The 25,125-nt window shown below is 44.9% G+C and overlaps 1 protein-coding gene across 20 annotated transcripts in view; it reads left to right on the top strand.

Moving 5' to 3' along the window:
• The window catches only part of LOC106573836 (kinesin-like protein KIF1A), a 152,579-nt gene that overhangs the window by 8,102 nt on the left and 119,352 nt on the right, over positions 1–25,125 (top strand). For all 20 annotated transcript variants that reach the window (XM_045697435.1, XM_045697440.1, XM_045697441.1 and 17 more), the window contains exon 2: positions 7,217–7,408. In XM_045697435.1, coding sequence (XP_045553391.1) covers positions 7,303–7,408 — 106 coding nt within the window. In that variant the 5' untranslated portion in view covers positions 7,217–7,302. The remainder of the gene's footprint in view (positions 1–7,216; positions 7,409–25,125) is intronic.

Consider the following 25,125-nt stretch of genomic DNA (forward strand, 5'->3'; position numbering starts at 1 on the left):
TCTCCTATATCTCCTGTATTCTCCTGTATTCTCCTATATCTCCTATATCTCCTGTATTCTCCTATATCTCCTATATCTCCTGTATTCTCCTATATCTCCTGTATTCTTCTATATCTCCTGTATTCTCCTATATCTCCTATATCTCCTGTATTCTCCTATATCTCCTGTATTCTCCTATATCTCCTATATCTCCTGTATTCTCCTATATCTCCTGTATTCTCCTATATCTCCTATATCTCCTGTATTCTCCTATATCTCCTATATCTCATGTATTCTCCTATATCTCCTATATCTCCTGTATTCTCCTATATCTCCTGTATTCTCCTATATCTCCTGTATTCTCCTGTATTCTCTTGTATTCTCCCAGCCTGGAACCCTGGTCTAGTGTATGGTCTCTGTGTTGTGACTGAGAGACTGACAGACTGACAGACAGACTGACTGACTGGTCTGGTCTCTGTGTTGTGACTGAGAGACTGACAGACTGACAGACAGACTGACAGACAGACTGACTGACTGGTCTGGTCTCTGTGTTGTGACTGAGAGACTGACAGACTGACAGACAGACTGACAGACAGACTGACTGACTGGTCTGGTCTCTGTGTTGTGACTGAGAGACTGACAGACTGACAGACAGACTGACAGACTGACAGACAGACTGACTGACTGACTGGTCTGGTCTCTGTGTTGTGACTGAGAGACTGACAGACTGACAGACAGACTGACTGACTGGTCTGGTCTCTGTTGGTCTATTTTAAAACGGAGTCACATTGAGACCTCGGTCTCTTTTCGAAATGAGCCCTGCTGTAACCTTGGGTTTGTTGTGTGACTGACTTACTGACTGTCTGGTCGCTGTGTTAAGGTGTCACCATGCTTCAGTTCGGCTGGCGCTAACAGAACTCGGCTAACAGAACTCGGCTAACGGATCTCGGCTAACAGAACTCGGCTAACGGATCTCGGCTAACAGAACTCGGCTAACGGATCTCGGCTAACAGAACTCGACTAACAGAACTCGACTAACGGAACTCGGCTAACAGAACTCGACTAACGGAACTGGACTAACGGAACTGGGCTAACGGAACTGGGCTAACGGAACTGGGCTAACGGATCTCGGCTAACAGAACTCGACTAATGGAACTCGGCTAACGGACCTCGGCTAACGGAACTCGACTAACGGAACTCGACTAACGGAACTGGACTAACGGAACTGGGCTAACGGAACTGGGCTAACGGAACTCGGCTAACGGAACTCGGTTAACGGAACTCGACTAACGGAACTCGGCTAACGGATCTCGGCTAACGGAACTCAACTAACGGACCTCGGCTAACGGAACTCAACTAACGGAACTCGGTTAACGGAACTGGGCTAACGGAACTGGGCTAACGGAACTGGGCTAACGGAACTCGGCTAACGGAACTCGGGTAACGGAACTCGGCTAACGGAACTCGGCTAGTCAAACCCAATGAGTGTGCTCACATACTCCCGCCATAGCCAGTATACACTTCCTCAAAATAGTCAGAACTAATCGAAGATAACTCAAGAAATCTCTCATTCATTTTGACGTTTTTGCAGAGGAGATCTTAGGCGCGCAATTTTACATTTAACTAAGATGTTTGATACAGTATTTCTCAATGAAATAATCCGCATGAAGACGAGTCATATCTCATTGAATGAAAACATATCCTTTATTGAAGAATCCCTACTCTTGACCAATCACCAACGAAGGGACAATGACTTCAGCTACCAACTTCAGCTTGCCTCTAGAAAACATGTAGTGCGCCCGAACAGCTGAAAAAAAACCTAATCACAGTCCAAAATGAACAAAATCGCCACAAAATGTGCACTAACTTTTCCAAACTGTTTCGGCTGAGAAGCATGCGGTCACCCTAATTGGGCCAGTGTGACTGACTGACTGACTGACTGACTGGCTGACTGACTGACTGACTGACTGGTCTGTCTCTGTGTAATTGGACCAGGGTGACTGACTGACTGGCTGACTGACTGGTCTGTCTATGTGTCATTGGACCAGGGGACTGACTGACTGACTGACTGACTGACTGACTGACTGACTGACTGACTGGTCTGTCTCTGTGTCATTGGACCAGGGTGACTGACTGGCTGACTGACTGACTGGTCTGTCCCTGTGTTATTGGACCAGTGTGGCTGACTGACTGACTGACTGACTGACTGACTGACTGACTGACTGGCTGACTGGTCTGTCTCTGTGTTATTGGACCAGGGTGACTGACTGACTGACTGACTGACTGACTGACTGACTGACTGACTGACTGACTGACTGACTGACTGGCTGACTGGTCTGTCTATGTGTTATTGGACCAGGGTGACAGACTGACTGACTGACTGGTCTGTCTCTGTGTTATTGGACCAGGGTGACTGACTGACTGACTGACTGACTGACTGACTGACTGACTGGTCTGTCTATGTGTCATTGGGCCAGGGTAATCCTAGGGAGCGGCCTGTCATTCAGCTGTGGCTGCACTTCTATTGTTGCCGCTAGGCTAGTTTCCCATCTCCCCTCGGCTGGAGCTGACCATGCACGCTCCTTTCATGAGCCAGCCAGCCAGCCAGCCAGTCAGGCATCCTCTATTGTAGTCCACTGGTGGTGGTCTGGACCAGGGGGTGTGAGGCCTTGTTTGTACACAGATTGATGTAATTGAATGACAGGTCCTAGTCTGTTGTGACTGACAGTTAACAGAAACACAAATCAAGTACTTGGTCAACTCACGCAAGATTTGGTTTCCCGAGATTAAACAGGTCCAGTTGTCACGATGTCTCTTCTGTACATCTCTATCCTCCTTCTCTCTCTGTCTGTCTCTCTCTCTGTCTCTCTCTCTCTGTCTCTCTGTCTGTCTCTCTCTCTCTGTCTCTCTCTCTGTCTGTCTCTCTCTCTGTCTCTCTCTCTCTGTCTGTCTCTCTCTCTCTCTGTCTCTCTGTCTGTCTCTCTCTCTCTGTCTCTCTCTCTCTGTCTCTCTCTCTGTCTGTCTCTCTCTCTCTGTCTGTCTCTCTCTCTGTCTCTCTCTCTCTGTCTCTCTCTCTCTGTCTCTCTCTCTCTGTCTCTCTCTCTATGTCTCTCTATGTCTCTCTGTCTCTCTCTCTCTGTCTCTCTATCTGTCTCTCTCTCTCTCTGTCTCTCTCTCTGTCTCTCTCTCTCTCTCTGTCTCTCTCTCTCTCTCTCTCTCTCTCTCTCTCTCTGTCTCTCTCTCTCTCTGTCTCTCTCTCTCTGTCTCTCTGTCTCTCTCTCTCTATGTCTCTCTATGTCTCTCTCTCTTTCTCTCTTTGTCTCTCTCTGTCTCTGTTTCTCTCTCTCTCTGTCTCTCTCTCTCTGTCTCTCTCTCTTTGTCTCTCTCTGTCTCTGTTTCTCTCCATTTCAATTTAAGGGCTTCTTTGGCATGGGAAACATATGTTCACATTGCCAATGCAAGTGAAATAGATAATAAACAAAAGTGAAATAAAAAATAAAAAGATTAACAGTAAACATTATACTCACACAAGTTCAAAAATAATTAAAACATTTCAAGTATCATATTATATGCAAATAGTTAAAGTACAAAAGGAAAAATGAATTAACATCTCTCTCTGTCGCTGTCTCTCTCTCTGTCTCTGTCTCTTTCTCTCTCTCTGTCGCTGTCTCTCTCTTTCTCACTCTCTCTGTTGCTGTCTCTGTCTCTTTCTCTGTCTCTCTCGCTGTTTCTCTCTGTCTCTGTCTCTCTCTCTCTCTCTCTCTCTCTCTCTCTCTCTCTCTCTTTCTGCAGTTCAGTGTTATCTCCCTTAAATTAGATTATAGATTTCAGAGTGCTTGATGACTCTCGGAGGAGTAGGTTGCCATAGTGATATGGATGGACAGAGCAGTGAGAGGGAGTCTCACAGTTTTAGTGGTCTCAGATCTTAGCTATCTTATCCTAAAGCTGAACTGATGTCAAGCTTTGTGCTTCCAGTAGAGGCTTCCTGAATCAATATCCCCACTTCTGTTTTATCTTAATAATGGATTCACAGCAGAAGAGCTCTGTAATCTGGGATGTGTCTAAAGTAGTGCACTATGTAGGGAATAGGGTGCCTTTTTGGGACGCAACCCTGGCAGGTTAGTGGTGACACATCATAGAGACACTACATACTACTTAATACTTACTTTGTTGTCGATGGATCGGTCACCATCCTCCGTTCGTCTGCCCTTTCGTTCACACGTTAGTCACACGCGATATCTCAGACAGCACTCGTCCTATTTGGACAAAACTTGGGTGCGTGTCTTGCCATAGAGATCTGTCATTTACAAAATGACACTGATTGGCCCAAGGCTGGAGCTATAGTAATTTATTGAAATTTGTGAGTCAGACCAGAGAGGAAGAGACACAACGAGAGAGACAAATGGGACCAAAATGGTTTTGTTTGGAGAGTGTCGAACTTGGTTAACAAACATTTGTATGGCTTATTTGCTAGAATATATACGTTTCGTAGTTGTTAGGTTGCTACGAGTGTACTGGTAACTAGGACGAGTTACATCCTGGCAACTTTATGAGAAAAAACCCACTTCATAACAGAGTCGTGCCTGTTGTTCACACGCATATCTGCCCTCTCATTGGCTAGAATGGTACCACCTGATCTTGTCTCCTCCCGACTGCCTTCTATTCTGAGAAAGGTGTCTTCAGATAACATTCCACTCATTGCCAAAGAGACTGACAATCTCAATGTTCAAAAGAGACACATAGTCAGGCGTCTTTCTGTAGGTCCTATAACTCCGCCATGGTTCATTGGACAAAGTCTACGAGGAAAATTAATGCCTTTTTTGGGGGGTATAAACGCCCGAAAATAATGTCTATGGTAAAACACAGGTTTAGGAAATATTTTGTTCTATGAATTAATCTTCATCCGCTAACGTATTTTATTTGTGTGAATTTTTAAAACACATAAATCACATAAAGTTCATGTTAATTGACTGATATTATCTTGATAATTCATAAAGTTCATGTTAATTGACTGATATTATCTTGATAATTCATAAAGTTCATGTTAATTGACTGATATTATCTTGATAATTCATAAAGTTCATGTTAATTGACTGATATTATGTTGATAATTCATAAAGTTCATGTTAATTGACTGATATTATCTTGATAATTCATAAAGTTCATGTTAACTGACTGATATTATGTTGATAATTCATAAAGTTCATGTTAATTGACTGATATTATCTTGATAATTCATAAAGTTCATGTTAATTGACTGATATTATGTTGATAATTCATAAAGTTCATGTTAATTGACTGATATTATCTTGATAATTCATAAAGTTCATGTTAATTGACTGATATTATCTTGATAATTCATAAAGTTCATGTTAACTGACTGATATTATCTTGATAATTCATAAAGTTCATGTTAACTGACTGATATTATCTTGATAATTCATAAAGTTCATGTTAATTGACTGATATTATCTTGATAATTTATAAAGTTCATGTTAACTGACTGATATTATCTTGATAATTCATAAAGTTCATGTTAATTGACTGATATTACGTTGATAATTCATAAAGTTCATGTTAATTGACTGATATTATCTTGATAATTCATAAAGTTCATGTTAATTGACTGATATTATCTTGATAATTCATAAAGTTCATGTTAATTGACTGATGTTATCTTGATAATTCATAAAGTTCATGTTAATTGACTGATATTATGTTGATAATTCATAAAGTTCATGTTAACTGACTGATGTTATCTTGATAATTCATAAAGTTCATGTTAATTGACTGATATTATCTTGATAATTCATAAAGTTCATGTTAATTGACTGATATTATCTTGATAATTCATAAAGTTCATGTTAACTGACTGATATTGTGTTGATCATTCATAAAGTTCATGTTAATTGACTGATATTATCTTGATAATTCATAAAGTTCATGTTAACTGACTGATATTATCTTGATAATTCATAAAGTTCATGTTAATTGACTCATATTATCTTGATAATTCATAAAGTTCATGTTAATTGACTGATATTATCTTGATAATTCATAAAGTTCATGTTAATTGACTGATATTATGTTGATAATTCATAAAGTTCATGTTAACTGACTGATATTATTATAGAACACAACATATAAGATCATAGTCAGTGTTAACCTCAGACATTATTTTTCGGTTTTCATTCCAAAACCTTATTCTATCCACCGTAGGGATGACTGAACGAACCAGACATAACTGCATCATTCACGGGGGACGACGTGTTTAGTGTTGCCTTGTTGTATTTCATTCAGTGGGGAACTTATTCAATTGGAAACCAATTGTAGGGTTTATACACTCATAACTACATCAAATCAATACCTTAAACCTGGGGCTCAACTTTCACTGGGGACTGGGGTGACATGCCCCCCCCCCCCACATTCTGAAATTGCAACGGTGTGCTTTAGGACCATGTGGACACCTCCAAGCAGTCGGTAGGCTGTTTTGCCCCCCCCCCACACACACTTCTAAAACCAAATTTGCTCCCCTGCCTTAAATAGTAACAACTAAGACATTTATACTAGCAATACCCAGGGTCATATTTAGAGAGTTGGGCCAACTTTTAAAATGGATGCCATGTTAGCAACTTTTATTTGGCATTCCATTTATCCATTAGTGATGTGTATTTGGAGTCTTGTACATAGCATTGTTTAAATTCAGAAAATTCTGTGAACAGCTATTGGTCAATATTGCCCGTGAGGAGCTAATATGGCTGCCATGGAAAGTGGTACCATGGTTATTTTTTATTTAACCTTTTATTTAACTAGGCAAGTCAGTTAAGAACAAATTCTTATTTTACAATGACAGCCTACTCCCGGCCAAACCCTCCCCTAACACGGACGACGCTGGGCCAATTGTACACCGCCCTATTGGGCCTCCCGATCACGGCCGGTTGTGATACAGCCCGGGATCGAACCAGGGTCTGTAGTGACGCCTCTAGCACTGAGATGCAGTGCCTCAGACCGCTGAGCCTCTCAGGAACTCCATGTAAATGCATCATTGCAGAAACATCAATGTCCTTAATTCTCTAAACATATGGCTCTGGCAATACCTAAAGCTCCAGTAATATGAATTGTGAAGCATCTATGTCGTGCTTATGAAGTCTATATGAAGGCTTTATAAAGCCTTGATGCATTTCAAATAAAGAAGTGATGCACTTCAAAATAAAGCAGGACTCCTCTTCTATTTCAGGTGTTGCTATACCCGTCTCCCGGACTCTGTGTTTGGGCCCGTTTTGAGAGGCACTCCGTGCAGGCTGGTCCTAGACAGGAGGCACCATGTCCGGGGCCTCTGTGAAGGTGGCGGTGCGGGTTCGCCCCTTCAACTCCAGAGAGATGGGGAAGGACAGCAAATGCATCATCCAGATGTCAGGAAACACAACCAGTGAGTATCACACACACACACACAGACACACACACACACACACACACACACACACACACACACACACACACACCTGTGTAAAACACTGTAATTATTACAGTAACAACAATGTTGTTAAATATTATTTCATACCTACATTTTCACTTACAGATACGATGTTATGTTAAAACTGAATCACAATGGAAGGCAGCCATTTTGTATTAATGCTATGACTCCACAGTGTTCAGATAGCCAGATTACACACACACATTATTATGCCTCTGCAGTGCATTCAGCCAGCCTTCCACTGGACAGTCAATTACGGAAACAAAGGAACAAATCTGACCTGACATTCATTTGTGATTTCCTTTACTCATTCGTTTAATGTGGTGGTATTATAGGTCATGTGATTTTCCCTTTTGAGGGTGGTTGTTGAACTGTACTGGTTTCTGTCTTTTAATTAATAGATTGGTTTTCATATGGTTAGAATTGTACAATAAAATTATAATATTTTGGGAAAGGAAGCAATTTATAAAAATGTTGCAAACAGTACAATATTATTGCCTATGCTAGCGTAGCTTGCATATGTATGCTGCTATACCATTGTACAGTTAGGAAACTGTAAGGATTAATGGTATGGCTAGGTTAGAAAGAGCCTGGGAGACTTTCCTATCACCACAAATTACTTGTTTTGAGGGATTTATTACGGCTGGAGTCTGGAAGCATTTTTTTGGTCAGTCACCTCTCTCTTGTGGATTGTCCTGGCCTGGTTTCTTGGCATCCCAGGTTATGAAGAGAAGTCTTAGCCATGGTGTTGAGGAGATTGCAGAGAGACTTGATATCCAGCCTGTTCAGTAAGGTAAAGCCATTGGTCAATAATAGATTAGCTTCCCTAAAATATTTAGCATATGGCCTAATTTAGCTCATCCCCCCTGTCCCCCCCCCCCCCATTTCCTAGCCTTCTTCATGTCATGGCTGGCTGGAGTCAACAAACCAAGTCCTCATTCCCTAGCCTTCTTCATGTCATGGCTGGCTGGAGTCAAAAAACCAAGTCCCCATTTCCTAGCCTTCTTCATGTCATGGCTGGCTGGAGTCAACAAACCAAGTCCCCATTTCCTAGCCTTCTTCATGTCATAGCTGGCTGGAGTCAACAAACCAAGTCCCCATTTCCTAGCCTTCTTCATGTCATGGCTGGCTGGAGTCAACAAACCAAGTCCCCATTTCCTAGCCTTCTTCATGTCATAGCTGGCTGGAGTCAACAAACCAAGTCCCCATTTCCTAGCCTTCTTCATGTCATAGCTGGCTGGAGTCAACAAACCAAGTCCCCATTTCCTAGCCTTCTTCATGTCATAGCTGGCTGGAGTCAACAAACCAAGTCCCCATTTCCTAGCCTTCTTCATGTCATAGCTGGCTGGAGTCAAAAAACCAAGTCCCCATTTCCTTGGACACTCATTGTTGACATACAGAACAGGACCTATAAGTGTTGTGTGCATGTGCATCTCAAATGGCACCCTATTCCCTATATATAGTGCACTAATTTTGACCAGAGCCCTATGGCACCCTATTCCCTATATAGTGCACTACTTTTGACCAGAGCCCTATGGCACCCTATTCCTTATATAGTGCACTACTTTTGACCAGAGACCTATGGCATCCTATTCCCTATATAGTGCACTACTTTTCACCAGAGACCTATGAGAATAGGGTGCCACTTTGGATGCACACTTTGTGTGTTTTAATAAAGTAAATTGTAAACGAGATGGCGTGCTAAACAGATTGTTTTTTAGCACGGCTGAGCTGCGGTCATAATTCTATGGACACGCACAAGTCGTTCGTTCTAAATGTTCCATGGGAACGCTCTTCTTCCTTGTTTGCTAGCTAACCAACTACGCCAAACGCAGTCATGTCAAACAATGCAGCTAGAATAACAACAAAGTAACTGCATTTGCGTTTGTTTTTAAGCTGTTGTGGATACATCCATTAAAAAAAATGTAGCAAAATGATGTGCGATTTCACCTGGCAGTGTCGTCAGGACACTGTACCGAGGAGCTAGCCAACGACGCACCTAACGCAATCACTTCAAACTGAAGCTGGTAAGACAGCAAACTAGCTGCCTTTCATGTCGTTTGACCAGTTGTTCTACTGAAATCTCTTTGTATACAGTATACAGTCATAAAAATAATGCTGATTCATGATTTCGACTGGCTGAGAATGTTTTTGTTGTTGTTGTCTCTCCTGATACGTTAATTCTCAGTATGACAACGGAGGTTGAATTTCAATATTGAAATAATGCTTCAATTGTCGAAAGACACACATCACCGTTTGTACAAACTCTTGTTGTTGAATCCCAAATGTTAGGCTGGAAACAATGTCTAGATGTTTTTTTTTAATTTTTTTTACAGCGGACATCAAGTTAATTCATTGGCTGGGCTGATCAAATCAAATCAAATGTATTTGTCACATACACGCGGTTAGCAGGTGTTAATGCGAGTGTAGCGAAATGCTTGTGCTTCTAGTTCCGATCGTGCAGTGATATCTAACAAGTAATATAACCTAACAATTTCACAACAACTACCTTGTATACACAAGCGTAAAGGAATGAATACGAATATGTACATACAAATATATAAATGAGCGATGGCCGAACGGCAAAGGCAAGATGCAGTAGATGGTATAGAGTACAGTATATACATATGAGATGAGTAATGTAGGATATGAAAACATATTAAGCGGCATTATTTAAAGTAACTAGTCATACATTACATCAAGATGGCAAGATGCAGTAGATGGTATAGAGTACAGTATATACATATGAGATGAGTAATGTAGGGTATGAGAACATTATATAAAGTGGCATTGATGGGACAATAGATACGCAGGGATTTCTCAGATGGAAATCTGAGAATTTTTGGGCATCGTAGGTATATATATATAAATATATTAGTATGGCTTAGAACACACCTCAACCAATCACAATACTTGTTTTTACCAACCTGTTGTAGAATGAAGTTTCTGCATACCGGTATGCTTCATAGCGAGGTTGTCTGTAAAGGTTTTTAATCAGATGGCCTTATGCAGTCTTTAGTCTTGTTGCATCAGGTATTTAGGTAGACCGATAGGGTTAATTGACATAATCATACAGCTGTAAATAAAAGGAGTATTGGAAAGGTCAGGAGGTGTAGAGAAAAGGTACTATGGAAAGCTCAGGAGGTGTAGGAGGTAAAGCCTTGGGGTTGTATTTCAACAAACCTAACACAATTGTACATCTAAGTGCTGGTGATAAGGGGTGTGTCAGAAATATTTCTGCTATTTACACAACCAGAATTATGGGCGCAGTAGCTGGATGTGGTGCAAAAGGGCTGAATAAACAAGTTGAAGGTGTGTCAAGGCTTGACCCCTCACTGGCCAATCGGAACGTGCTCCAAGGTTAAATATAGGGTTGATTTAAGTTGTGGTTTAACCGTCTTTTATGTATTGCATTGTCATCGACTCCAATTCAAATGTTAGTCCGTTATAGCCCATTTTTGGTAAATATCCTACAGAAACACAATAACAAAATGTAAGCCTATCCCATATTTGCTAATGTAAATATGTTGAATATGTTTTGGAACAGAAATTAATGGAAATGTATTGTTAACATAGGAGAGAGAGGCTTGAGGACAACACAGTCAGTATAGGCAGGTTGGCGTTTTTCCCCTCATGAATGTTGTTCTGGAGGTAGCTCTGTAGATTGGTCACCAGCTGGCACAGCCACAAAGTCATAAAATCGGATTTTTAAACCTAATTTTAACATTAACCTTAACCACGCTGCTAATCCTAATGCCTAACCCTAACCTTAAATTAAGACCAAAAAGTTCATTTTGGTTTTCGCAAATTTTATAGCCAATATAAAATATTGCCAATTAAGGGTAAATCTCTGAGTTCTGCCTCCAGGACAAGATTCATGACAATAAACGTCTACCTGCTGAGTATTAGGGGAAAGGAGATTTAGTCACTATAGAGTATATAGGAATATAGGCTGATCAAATCAAATCAAATGTATTTATATAGCCCTTCTTACATCAGCTGATATCTCAAAGTGCTGTACTGAAACCCAGCCTAAAACCCCAAACAGCAAGTAATGCAGGTGTAGAAGCACGGTGGCTAGGAAAAACTCCCTAGAAAGGCCAAAACCTAGGAAGAAACCTAGAGAGGAACCAGGCTATGAGGGGTGGCCAGTCCTCTTCTGGCTGTGCCGGGTGAAGATTATAACAGAACATGGCCAAGATGTTCAAATGTTCATAAATGACCAGCAGGGTCAGATAATAATAATCACAGTAGTTGTCGAGGGTGCAACAAGTCAACACCTCAAGAGTAAATGTCAGTTGGCTTTTCATAGCCGATCATTGAGAGTATCTCTACCGCTCCTGCTGTCTCTAGAGAGTTGAAAACAGCAGGTCTGGGACAGGTAGCACGTCCGGTGAACAGGTCAGGGTTCCATAGCCGCAGGCAGAACAGTTGAAACTGGAGCAGCAGCACGGCCAGGTGGACTGGGGACAGCAAGGAGTCATCATGCCAGGTAGTCCTGAGGCATGGTTCTAGGGCTTAGGTCATCCGAGAGAGAGAAAGAGAGAAAGAGAGAATTAGAGAGAGCATACTTAAATTCACAGATGTTTTACATGCTAATGTTTTATCTCTGTTCACTATAGAGTATCTAAGGTTTTATCTCTGTTCAATATACAGTATCTAAGGTTGGAGTACCTATAGGCCCTTCTTACAGTAACTATGACCAGCCCTATAGTCCCTTCTTACAGTAACGATGACCAGCCCTATAGGCCCTTCTTACAGTAACTATGACCAGCCTTATAGGCCCTTCTTACAGTAACTATGTCCAGCCCTATAGGCCCTTCTTACAGTAGCTATGACCAGGCCTATAGGCCCTTCTTACAGTAACTATGACCAGCCTTATAGGCCCTTCTTACAGTAACGATGACCAGCCTTATAGGCCCTTCTTACAGTAACGATGACCAGCCTTATAGACCCTTCTTACAGTAACGATGACCAGCCTTATAGGCCCTTCTTACAGTAGCTGTGACCAGCCCTATAGGCCCTTCTTACAGTAGCTATGACCAGCCCTATAAGCCCTTCTTACAGTAACTATGACCAGCCCTATAGGCCCTTCTTACAGTAGCTATGACCAGACCTATAGGCCCTTCTTACAGTAACTATGACCAGCCCTATAGTCCCTTCTTACAGTAACGATGACCAGCCCTATAGGCCCTTCTTACAGTAACTATGACCAGCCTTATAGGCCCTTCTTACAGTAACTATGTCCAGCCCTATAGGCCCTTCTTACAGTAGCTATGACCAGGCCTATAGGCCCTTCTTACAGTAACTATGACCAGCCTTATAGGCCCTTCTTACAGTAACGATGACCAGCCTTATATGCCCTTCTTACAGTAACAATGACCAGCCTTATAGGCCCATCTTACAGTAACGATGACCAGCCTTATAGGCCCTTCTTACAGTAGCTGTGACCAGCCCTATAGGCCCTTCTTACAGTAGCTATGACCAGCGCTATAAGCCCTTCTTACAGTAACTATGACCAGCCCTATAGGCCCTTCTTACAGTAACTATGACCAGCCCTATAGGCCCTTCTTACAGTAACTATGACCAGCCCTATACAGTAACTATGACCATCCCTATAGGCCCTTCTTACAGTAGCTATGACCAGCCCTATACAGTAACTATGACCGGCCCTTCTTACAGTAACTATGACCAGCCATATAGGCCCTGTCATGGCACTGGCCTCTGTCTCTGCAACATAACCAGTAGAGAGAGGGAGTGACGGCCATCTCTGCAGCGTAACCAGTGGAGGAGGGATAACTTTGGGACGTCCTTGTACTGTAGGATTCCTTCTGTGGTAATCTTCTTTGTGTATCTTTACAGTTATCAGGGAGTCGGCCGGTACACAAACACAACACACAGTCGGATGATGACGCCACTATTTCACTTCACACACTTTGTATGTCTGCAAGCACTACATCTTGATTGGCTTCTATGGTAATTACTTGACAAGGAACAGTGATTCCCTTATGCTACCAGAAGGCAATATAACATGTTTGGTATTTGTCTCACAGAACAGTGGATTTAAAGTCAAAGGTAGTTATTCTTATAGGATAGAAGGGGTTCATTTGAGCTGCACCCTCTGCAGCACAGAATACAGATGGAGGGAGGGGTTCATGGGAGTTCGATGGACCAAGCAGCTCCTGTGCAGCACAGAATACAGATGGAGGGGTTCGTGGGAGTTCGATGGACCAAGCGGCTCCTGTGCAGCACAGAATACAGATGGGGGGAGGGGTTCGTGGGAGTTCGATGGACCAAGCAGCTCCTCTGCAGCACAGAATACAGATGGGGGGGTTCATTTCATGGGAGTTCGATGGACCAAGCAGCTCCTGTGCAGCACAGAATACAGATGGGGGGGTTCATGGGAGTTCGATGGACCAAGCAGCTCCTGTGCAGCACAGAATACAGATGGGGGGAGGGGTTCGTGGGAGTTCGATGGACCAAGCAGCTCCTGTGCAGCACAGAATACAGATGGAGGGGTTCATGGGAGTTCGATGGACCAAGCAGCTCCTGTGCAGCACAGAATACAGATGGGGGGGGTTCATTTCGTGGGAGTTCGATGGACCAAGCGGCTCCTGTGCAGCACAGAATACAGATGGGGGGAGGGGTTCATGGGAGTTCGATGGACCAAGCAGCTCCTGTGCAGCACAGAATACAGATGGAGGGGTTCGTGGGAGTTCGATGGACCAAGCAGCTCCTCTGCAGCACAGAATACAGATGGGGGGGTTCGTGGGAGTTCGATGGACCAAGCAGCTCCTCTGCAGCACAGAATACAGATGGGGGGGTTCGTGGGAGTTCGATGGACCAAGCGGCTCCTGTGCAGCACATAATACAGATGGGGGAGGGGTTCATGGGAGTTCGATGGACCAAGCGGCTCCTGTGCAGCACAGAATACAGATGGAGGGGTTCGTGGGAGTTCGATGGACCAAGCAGCTCCTCTGCAGCACAGAATACAGATGGAGGGGTTCATGGGAGTTCGATGGACCAAGCGGCTCCTGTGCAGCACAGAATACAGATGGAGGGGTTCGTGGGAGTTCGATGGACCAAGCAGCTCCTGTGCAGCAGAGAATACAGATGGAGGGGTTCATGGGAGTTCGATGGACCAAGCAGCTCCTGTGCAGCACAGAATACAGATGGGGGGGTTCATTTCGTGGGAGTTCGATGGACCAAGCGGCTCCTGTGCAGCACAGAATACAGATGGGGGGAGGGGTTCATGGGAGTTCGATGGACCAAGCAGCTCCTGTGCAGCACAGAATACAGATGGAGGGGTTCGTGGGAGTTCGATGGACCAAGCAGCTCCTCTGCAGCACAGAATACAGATGGGGGGGTTCGTGGGAGTTCGATGGACCAAGCAGCTCCTCTGCAGCACAGAATACAGATGGGGGAGGGGTTCATGGGAGTTCGATGGACCAAGCAGCTCCTGTGCAGCACAGAATACAGATGGGGGAGGGGTTCGTGGGAGTTCGATGGACCAAGCAGCTCCTGTGCAGCACAGAATACAGATGGAGGGGTTCATGGGAGTTCGATGGACCAAGCAGCTCCTGTGCAGCACAGAATACAGATGGGGGGGTTCATTTCGTGGGAGTTCGATGGACCAAGCGGCTCCTCTGCAGCACAGAATACAGATGGGGGGGTTCGTGGGAGTTCGATGGACCAAGCAGCTCCTCTGCAGCACAGAATACAGATGGGGGGGTTCGTGGGAGTTCGATGGACCAAGCGGCTCCTGTGCAGCACATAATACAGATGGGGGGAGGGGTTCATGGGAGTTCGATGGACCAAGCGGCTCCTGTGCAGCACAGAATACAGATGGAGGGGTTCGTGGGAGTTCGATGGACCAAGCAGCTCCTCTGCAGCACAGAATACAGATGGAGGGGTTCATGGGAGTTCGATGGACCAAGCGGCTCCTGTGCAGCACAGAATACAGATGGAGGGGTTCGTGGGAGTTCGATGGACCAAGCAGCTCCTGTGCAGCACAGAATACAGATGGAGGGGTTCATGGGAGTTCGATGGACCAAGCGGCTCCTGTGCAGCACAGAATACAGATGGAGGGGTTCGTGGGAGTTCGATGGACCAAGCAGCTCCTCTGCAGCACAGAATACAGATGGAGGGGTTCATGGGAGTTCGATGGACCAAGCGGCTCCTGTGCAGCACAGAATACAGATGGAGGGGTTCGTGGGAGTTCGATGGACCAAGCAGCTCCTGTGCAGCACAGAATACAGATGGGGGGTTCGTGGGAGTTCGATGGACCAAGCGGCTCCTGTGCAGCACCGAATACAGATGGAGGGGTTCATGGGAGTTCGATGGACCAAGCGGCTCCTCTGCAGCACAGAATACAGATGGGGGGTTCGTGGGAGTTCGATGGACCAAGCAGCTCCTCTGCAGCACAGAATACAGATGGGGGGTTCATGGGAGTTCGATGGACCAAGCGGCTCCTGTGCAGCACAGAATACAGATGGAGGGGTTCATGGGAGTTCGATGGACCAAGCAGCTCCTGTGTAGCACAGAATACAGATGGGGGGTTCGTGGGAGTTCGATGGACCAAGCAGCTCCTGTGCAGCACAGAATACAGATGGGGGGTTCATGGGAGTTCGATGGACCAAGCGGCTCCTCTGCAGCACAGAATACAGATGGAGGGGTTCGTGGGAGTTCGATGGACCAAGCGGCTCCTGTGCAGCACAGAATACAGATGGAGGGGTTCGTGGGAGTTCGATGGACCAAGCGGCTCCTGTGCAGCACAGAATACAGATGGAGGGGTTCATGGGAGTTCGATGGACCAAGCGGCTCCTGTGCAGCACAGAATACAGATGGGGGGTTCGTGGGAGTTCGATGGACCAAGCAGCTCCTCTGCAGCACAGAATACAGATGGAGGGGTTCATGGGAGTTCGATGGACCAAGCAGCTCCTGTGCAGCACAGAATACAGATGGAGGGGTTCGTGGGAGTTCGATGGACCAAGCGGGGCACATAATCAATTTTCAACGCAAGATTACCTACGAGAACATTCTGTTTGCTGTGCCAGGGGCATTTCCCGTGTCATCTCATCTCTGAAGACGATCTCTCTCTCTCTCTCTCTCTCTCTCTCTCTCTCTGCCTTCTCTGAATGTAGCTGGGTGCAGTCACAGCTGTCTTTCTCTCTGTAACCTCACTGTGACCTCACTGTGACCTCTCTATAATTTACAGCAACAATGAAATGTACCATGTCATCAAAAACACATCCACTTAACTTAAACCATTTAAGTTTCACTGCGTTACTGGATGTTTACCTTAAAATCAGCAGGATTCTAAAGTTGAAACCCTCCTCAGACTTACTGTTATTGGATGGGGCAGCATTGATGGGACAGCATTGATGGGACAGCATTGATGGGACAGCATTGATGGGGCAGCATTGATGGGACAGCACTGATGGGACAGCATTGATGGGACAGCATTGATGGGGCAGCATTGATGGGGCAGCATTGATGGGACAGCACTGATGGGACAGCATTGATGGGGCAGCATTGATGGGACAGCATTGATGGGACAGCACTGATGGGACAGCACTGATGGGACAGCATTGATGGGACAGCATTGATGGGACAGCATTGATGGGGCAGCATTGATGGGACAGCATTGATGGGACAGCATTGATGGGACAGCACTGATGGGACAGCACTGATGGGACAGCACTGATGGGGCAGCATTGATGGGACAGCATTGATGGGACAGCATTGATGGGACAGCATTGATGGGGCAGCACTGATGGGACAGCATTGATGGGACAGCATTGATGGGACAGCATTGATGGGGCAGCATTGATGGGACAGCATTGATGGGACAGCACTGATGGGACAGCACTGATGGGACAGCATTGATGGGACAGCACTGATGGGACAGCATTGATGGGACAGCACTGATGGGGCAGCACTGATGGGACAGCACTGATGGGACAGCATTGATGGGACAGCATTGATGGGGCAGCATTGATGGGACAGCATTGATGGGGCAGCATTGATGGGACAGCATTGATGGGACAGCATTGATGGGGCAGCATTGATGGGACAGCATTGATGGGGCAGCATTGATGGGGCAGCATTGATGGGGCAGCATTGATGGGGCAGCACTGATGGGACAGCATTGATGGGGCAGCATTGATGGGACAGCATTGATGGGACAGCACTGATGGGACAGCATTGATGGGACAGCATTGATGGGACAGCATTGATGGGACAGCATTGATGGGACAGCATTGATGGGACAGCACTGATGGGACAGCATTGATGGGACAGCATTGATGGGACAGCATTGATGGGGCAGCATTGATGGGACAGCACTGATGGGACAGCACTGATGGGACAGCACTGATGGGACAGCATTGATGGGGCAGCATTGATGGGGCAGCATTGATGGGGCAGCATTGATGGGACAGCACTGATGGGACAGCACTGATGGGACAGCACTGATGGGACAGCATTGATGGGACAGCACTGATGGGACAGCATTGATGGGACAGCATTGATGGGGCAGCACTGATGGGGCAGCACTGATGGGACAGCATTGATGGGACAGCATTGATGGGGCAGCATTGATGGGGCAGCATTGATGGGGCAGCATTGATGGGACAGCATTGATGGGGCAGCATTGATGGGACAGCATTGATGGGACAGCATTGATGGGACAGCATTGATGGGGCAGCATTGATGGGACAGCATTGATGGGACAGCATTGTGTGCCTGGTGCCAGCCTTGTCTTGCAAGCCCCGCCAGCACAATACCACCACCCTATTTAGAGGCTCTCAACAGATGGTTCTCTGTCCGTACTGGTTCAATGGCGCTCGTTGCGTCCCAAATGGCAGACTATTATATTAGGTATCTTTATTCCCTATGGGCCCTGGTCAAAAGTAGTGCACTACTTAGGGAATAGGGTGGCATTTGGGATGCACACTAGCATATTGTTTCTGTGTCCATAGTGAGTCAATGGGGTTGGCTGCTTGGCTGCTTGGATGTAGGGTCTGTCTGTTTGTATGGAAGCAGGATGATGTCATGACAGAACCTCACACATGGTAGCAGTGAGACTGGATGGGGGACGGGGACGGGGACGGGGGTTTATATGTCCCCTTCTTTGTAGTAGTCTGGCCGGGGGGGGAAGAAAGAGAAGAGGAAGGAGTGAGAGAGAGCGAGGAGTGGAGGTCTTTCTGCATCATGCTCTCTGGAGGCAGAGGGAGGTGGGTAGAGGAAGATAGACGAGAGAGAGAGAGAGAGAGGTAGAGCTGGGAGGAGGAAGGTATAAGAGAGGAAGGGAGGGAGGGAGCTGGGAGGAGGAAGATAGATGAGAGAGAGAGCTGGGAGGAAGAAGGTATAAGAGAGGAAGGGAGGGAGGGAGCTGGGAGGAGGAAGATAGACGAGAGAGAGAGCTGGGAGGAGGAAGGTATAAGAGAGGGAAGCTGGGAGGAGGATGGTATAAGAGAGAGAGAGAGCTGGGAGGAGGAAGGTATAAGAGAGAGAGAGAGAGCTGGGAGGAGGAAGGTAGACGAGAGAAAGAGAGAGAGCTGGGAGGAGGACGGTATAAGAGAGAGAGAGCGCTGGAGGAGGAAGGTAGATGAGAGAGAGAGAGCTGGGAGGAGGAAGGTATAAGAGAGAGAGAGAGCTGGGAGGAGGAAGGTAGACGAGAGAGCGAGAGAGAGAGAGAGAGAGAGAGAGAGAGAGCTGCGAGGAGAAAGGTAGATGAGAGAGAGAGAGAGTGAGAGAGCTGGGAGGAGGAAGGTAGACGAGAGAGAGAGAGAGAGAGAGAGAGATAGAGAGAGCTGCGAGGAGAAAGGTAGACGAGAGAGAGAGAGAGAGAGAGAGAGAGAGAGAGAGCTGGAGGAGAAAGGTAGACGAGAGAAAGAGGAAGGGGGTTATTTTGTGCATCTCTCTCTCCGCTCTGGTCTTTGATGGCTGGAGTTGGTTCAGTAGGTCTTGTTCCCACAAAGCAGAAGAATGGCAGCGAGCTAAGTGAGTGGCAGAGCCTCTGTCTATTTTTTTCTCTGGGACTATGAGAGGGGTTAAATCCCTGCTCCAGCCTCTCTGTCGGGGGGGGGGGGGGCACAGACACAGGCCTGTCTCTCTTGGACTGTCAGAGTGGAAACATCCCTTCTGTCAGGCCTGCTGACACACACCCAGAATTCCTCTCTCTCTCTGTCTCTCGGTCTCTCTATTGAGTAGAACAGATCATCCATGTCTGACTGACAAAGCATCACCAAAAGTCAGACACAGTGGCAAGCAATGTCTTCAGATAGAGATCAATACATAGAGCCCAAAAGCTGAAACATGAGACTACCAGACAATACTGCATGAGAGACATCAACAAAAGCATCAGGAAGCAGCAGGTATAGAATAGGAGGAGACAGATATGATGGGAAGATGTCAAACTGTAAACACATGTTGCTTTCACCTCTGTATGAAAGGGAACACACACAGACGCACGCACACTCACACACACACCCACCCACACACACACACACACGTCACACACCATAACGAGACAATAAAGAGCAGAGAGCACCTGCTATCTGACCTGAAATGAGCTTTTCATTATAACCTGTCTAAATTACCCTGTCACTCCGAGACCTGGCGTCCTCCATAAACCCTGTCACTCCGAGACCTGGCATCCTTCATAAACTCAACACCTGGGAATTACAGCCTGGGTTTCCATCAAAAACACTATGACCTTCTGTTAAACAAGGCTGTGTTGGAGATTAGAGATGTGTCAAATCAAATCAAATTGTATTTGTCACATGCTTGGTAAACAACAGGTGTAGACGAACAGGGAAATACTAACGGGTCATTCAACAATGCAGAGAGTAACATAGATATAATAGAAACATAAAAACACGAGAATAATTGGGGTGGCAGGTAGCCTTGTGGTTAGAGCGTTGGACTAGTAACCGCAAGGTTGCAAGATCAAATCCCTGAGCTGACAAGGTACAAATCTGTCATTCCACCCCTGAACAAGGCAGTTAACCTTAGTCTGCCCCCTTATCACCCCCTTAGAGTCTGCCCCTTTAGAGTCTACCCCCCTTATCACCCCCTTAGAGTCTGCCCCATAGAGTCCACCCCCTTATCACCCCTTTAGAGTCTACCCCCTTATCACCCCCTTAGAGTCTACCCCCTTATCACCCCCTTAGAGTCTACCCCTTATCACCCCCTTAGAGTCTTCCCCCTTATCACCCCTTTTAGCCTACCCCCTTATCACCCCTTAGAGTCTACCCCCTTATCCCCCCTTAGAGTCTACCCCCTTATCCCCCCTTAGAGTCTACCCCTTATCCCCCATTAGAGTCTACCCCTTATCACCCCCTTAGAGCCTACCCCCTTATCCCCCATTAGAGTCTACCCCTTATCACCCCCTTAGAGCCTACCCCTTATCACCCCCTTAGAATCTGCCCCTTATCACCCCCCTTAGAGTCTACCCCCTTATCACCCCCTTAGAGTCTACCCCCTTATCCCCCCCTTAGAGTCTACCCCCTTATCCCCCATTAGAGTCTACCCCTTATCACCCCCTTAGAGTCTACCCCTTATCACCCCCTTAGAGTCTACCCCTTATCACCCCCTTAGAGTCTACCCCTTATCCCCCCCTTAGAGTCTACCCCTTATCACCCCCTTAGGGTCTACCCCTTATCCCCCCTTAGAGTCTACCCCTTATCACCCCCTTAGAGTCTACCCCCTTATCCCCCCCTTAGAGTCTACCCCCTTATCCCCCCCTTAGAGTCTACCCCCTTATCCCCCCTTAGAGTCTACCCCCTTATCACCCCTTAGAGTCTACCCCCTTATCACCCCCTTAGAGTCTACCCCCTTATCACCCCCTTAGAGTCTACCCCTTATCCCCCCCTTAGAGTCTACCCCTTATCCCCCCTTAGAGTCTACCCCCTTATCACCCCTTAGAGTCTACCCCTTATCCCCCCCCTTAGAGTCTACCCCCTTATCACCCCCTTAGAGTCTACCCCCTTATCCCCCCCTTAGAGTCTTCCCCCTTATCCCCCCCTTAGAGCCTACCCCCTTATCACCCCCTTAGAGTCTGCCCCCTTATCACCCCCCTTAGAGTCAGAAACCTTAGAGTCTGCCCTCTTAACCCCCCCTTTGAGTCTGCCCCCTTATCCCCCCTTAAAGTCGGCCCCCTTAACCCCCCCTTAGAGTCAGAAACCGTTTAGTCTGCCCCCTTATCACCCCCTTAGAGTCAGAAACCTTAGAGTCTGCCCTCTTATCCCCCATTAGAGTCAGAAACCTTTTAGTCTGCCCCCTTATCACCCCCCTTAGAGTCAGAAACCTTAAAGTCTGCCCTCTTATTTACATTTTAGTCATTTAGCAGACGCTCTTATCCAGAGCGACTTACAAATTGGTGCATTCACCTATAATATCTAGTGGAACAACCACTTTACAATAGTGCATCTAAATCTTTTAAGGGGGGGGTTAGAAGGATTACTTTATCCTATCCCAGGTATTCCTTGAAGAGGTGGGGTTTCAGGTGTCTCCGGAAGGTGGTGATTGACTCCGCTGTCCTGGCGTCGTGAGGGAGCTTGTTCCACCATTGGGGTGCCAGAGCAGCGAACAGTTTTGACTGGGCTGAGCGGGAACTGTGCTTCCTCAGAGGTAGGGAGGCGAGCAGGCCAGAGGTGGATGAACGGAGTGCCCTTGTTTGGGTGTAGGGCCTGATCAGAGCCTGAAGGTACGGAGGTGCCGTTCCCCTCACAGCTCCGTAGGCAAGCACCATGGTCTTGTAGCGGATGCGAGCTTCGACTGGAAACCAGTGGAGAGAGCGGAGGAGCGGGGTGACGTGAGAGAACTTGGGAAGGTTGAACACCAGACGGGCTGCGGCGTTCTGGATGAGTTGTAGGGGTTTAATGGCACAGGCAGGGAGCCCAGCCAACAGCGAGTTGCAGTAATCCAGACGGGAGATCCCCCATTAGAGTCAGAAACCTTAGAGTCTGCCCCCTTATCACCCCCCTTAGAGTCAGAAACCTTAGAGTCTGCCCTCTTATCCCCCCTTAGAGTCAGCCACCCTTGAGTCACTGAATGTTAACATATGTTTCGCATGCCAGTAAAGCCCCTTGAATTGAACTGAATTGAATGTGACTAAAACCCTTCTCTCCTCTGTCCTCTCCTCTGTCCTCTCCTCTGTCCTCTCCTCTGTCCTCTCCTCTGTCCTCTCCTCTGTCCTCTCCTCTGTCCTCTCCTCTGTCCTCTCCTCTGTTCTCTCTTCTCCTCTGTTCCCCCTACGCCCCAAATAGCACCCTATTCCCTACATAATGCACTACTTTTGACCAGGGCTTATATTCCCTACATAGTGCTCTACTTTTGACCAGGACCCATATTCCCTACATAGTGCACTACTTTTGGGTGCTATTTTGGGTGGAACCCTTCTGTTCACTCATTCTGGTCCACATCCACTCCTCCTCTGACCAAGGATGCTGCTGATGTAATTTTTGTGCACTTCTGCTAACACAGAGAGAGAGAGAGAGAGAGAGAGAGAGACAGAGAGAGGAAGAGAGAGAGAGAGAGAGAGAGAGAGAGAGAGAGAGAGGGAGGAAGAGAGACTGAGAGAGAGAGATAGACTGAGAGAGAGGAAGAGAGAGAGATAGAGAGAGAGGAAGAGAGACTGAGGGAGAGAGAGAGAGATAGACTGAGAGAGAGGAAGAGAGAGAGATAGAGAGAGAGGAAGAGAGAGAGAGGGAGAGAGAGACTGAGAGAGAGGAAGAGCGAGAGAGATAGAGAGAGAGGAAGAGAGACTGAGGGAGAGAGAGAGAGATAGACTGAGAGAGAGGAAGAGAGAGAGATAGAGAGAGAGGAAGAGCGAGAGAGATAGAGAGACAGAGAAAGGAAGAGAGGGAGAGAGAGACGAAGAGAGAGAGAGAGACACTGAGAGAGAGGAAGAGAGAGAGGTGTGATGTTTGTAAAAGTGTGATGTTTGTAATGATCTGATGTTTGTAAAGGTGTGATGTTTGTAAAGGTGTGATGTTTGTAATGGTGTGATGTTTGTAATGGTGTGATGTTTGTAAAGGTGTGGTGTTTGTAAAGGTGTGATGTTTGTAAAGGTGTGATGTTTGTAAAGGTGTGGTGTTTGTAAAGGTGTGATGTTTGTAAAGGTGTGGTGTTTGTAATGGTGTGATGTTTGTAAAGGTGTGATGTTTGTAAAGGTGGAGTGGTTTGATGGTGTAATCAGTGTTCCCTCACTGCTGGAGCTGTAGTTTACAGTGTCATACAACCACCCAGAGTCAGACTGAGATGCCGTAGATATAATTTTATAGTAGATGTTATAGTAGATATAATGTTATAGTAGATGTAATGTTATAGTAGATATAATGTTATAATAGATGTAATGTTATAGTAGATGTAATGTTATAGTAGATGTAATGTTATAGTAGATGTAATGTTATAGTAGATGTAATGTTATAGTAGATATAATGTTATAGTAGATATAATGTTATAGTAGATGTAATGTTATAGTAGATATAATGTTATAGTAGATATAATGTTATAGTAGATGTTATAGTAGCTATAATGTTATAGTAGATATACTGTTATAGTAGATGTTATAGTAGATATAATGTTATAGTAGATGTAATGTTATAGTAGATGTTATAGTAGATGTTATAGTAGATATAATGTTATAGTAGATATAATGTTATAGTAGATATAATGTTATAGTAGATGTTATAGTAGATGTAATGTTATAGTAGATATAATGTTATAGTAGATATAATGTTATAGTAGATATAATGTTATAGTAGATATAATGTTATAGTAGATGTAATGTTATAGTAGATATAATGTTATAGTAGATATAATGTTATAGTAGATATAATGTTATAGTAGATGTTATAGTAGATGTAATGTTATAGTAGATATAATGTTATAGTAGATGTAATGTTATAGTAGATATAATGTTATAGTAGATATAATGTTATAGTAGATATAATGCTATTGTAGATGTAATGTTATAGTAGATATAATGCTATAGTAGATATAATGTTATAGTAGATATAATGTTATAGTAGATGTTATAGTAGATATAATGTTATAGTAGATGTAATGTTATAGTAGATGTAATGTTATAGTAGATGTAATGTTATAGTAGATATAATGTTATATTAGATGTAATGTTATAGTAGATGTTATAGTAGATATAATGTTATAGTAGATGTAATTTTATAGTAGATGTTATAGTAGATATAATGTTATAGTAGATGTAATGTTATAGTAGATGTTATAGTAGATGTAATGTTATAGTAGATATAATGTTATAGTAGATATAATGTTATAGTAGATATAATGTTATTTTAGATGTTATAGTAGATATAATGTTATAGTAGATATAATGTTATAGTAGATGTAATGTTATAGTAGATACAATGTTATAGTAGATATAATGTTACAGTAGATGTAATGTTATAGTAGATGTTATAGTAGATATAATGTTATAGTAGATATAATGTTATAGTAGATGTAATGTTATAGTAGATGTAGTGTTATAATATATGTAATGTTATAGTGGATGTTATAGTAGATGTAAAGTTATAGTAGATATAATGTTATAGTAGATGTACGTTTATAGTAGATGTAATGTTATAATAGATATAATGTTATAGTACATGTAATGTTATACTAGATATAATATTATGGTAAAT

The sequence above is a fragment of the Salmo salar genome, chromosome ssa16, assembly GCF_905237065.1.
Source record: "Salmo salar chromosome ssa16, Ssal_v3.1, whole genome shotgun sequence".
NCBI lineage: Eukaryota > Metazoa > Chordata > Actinopteri > Salmoniformes > Salmonidae > Salmo > Salmo salar.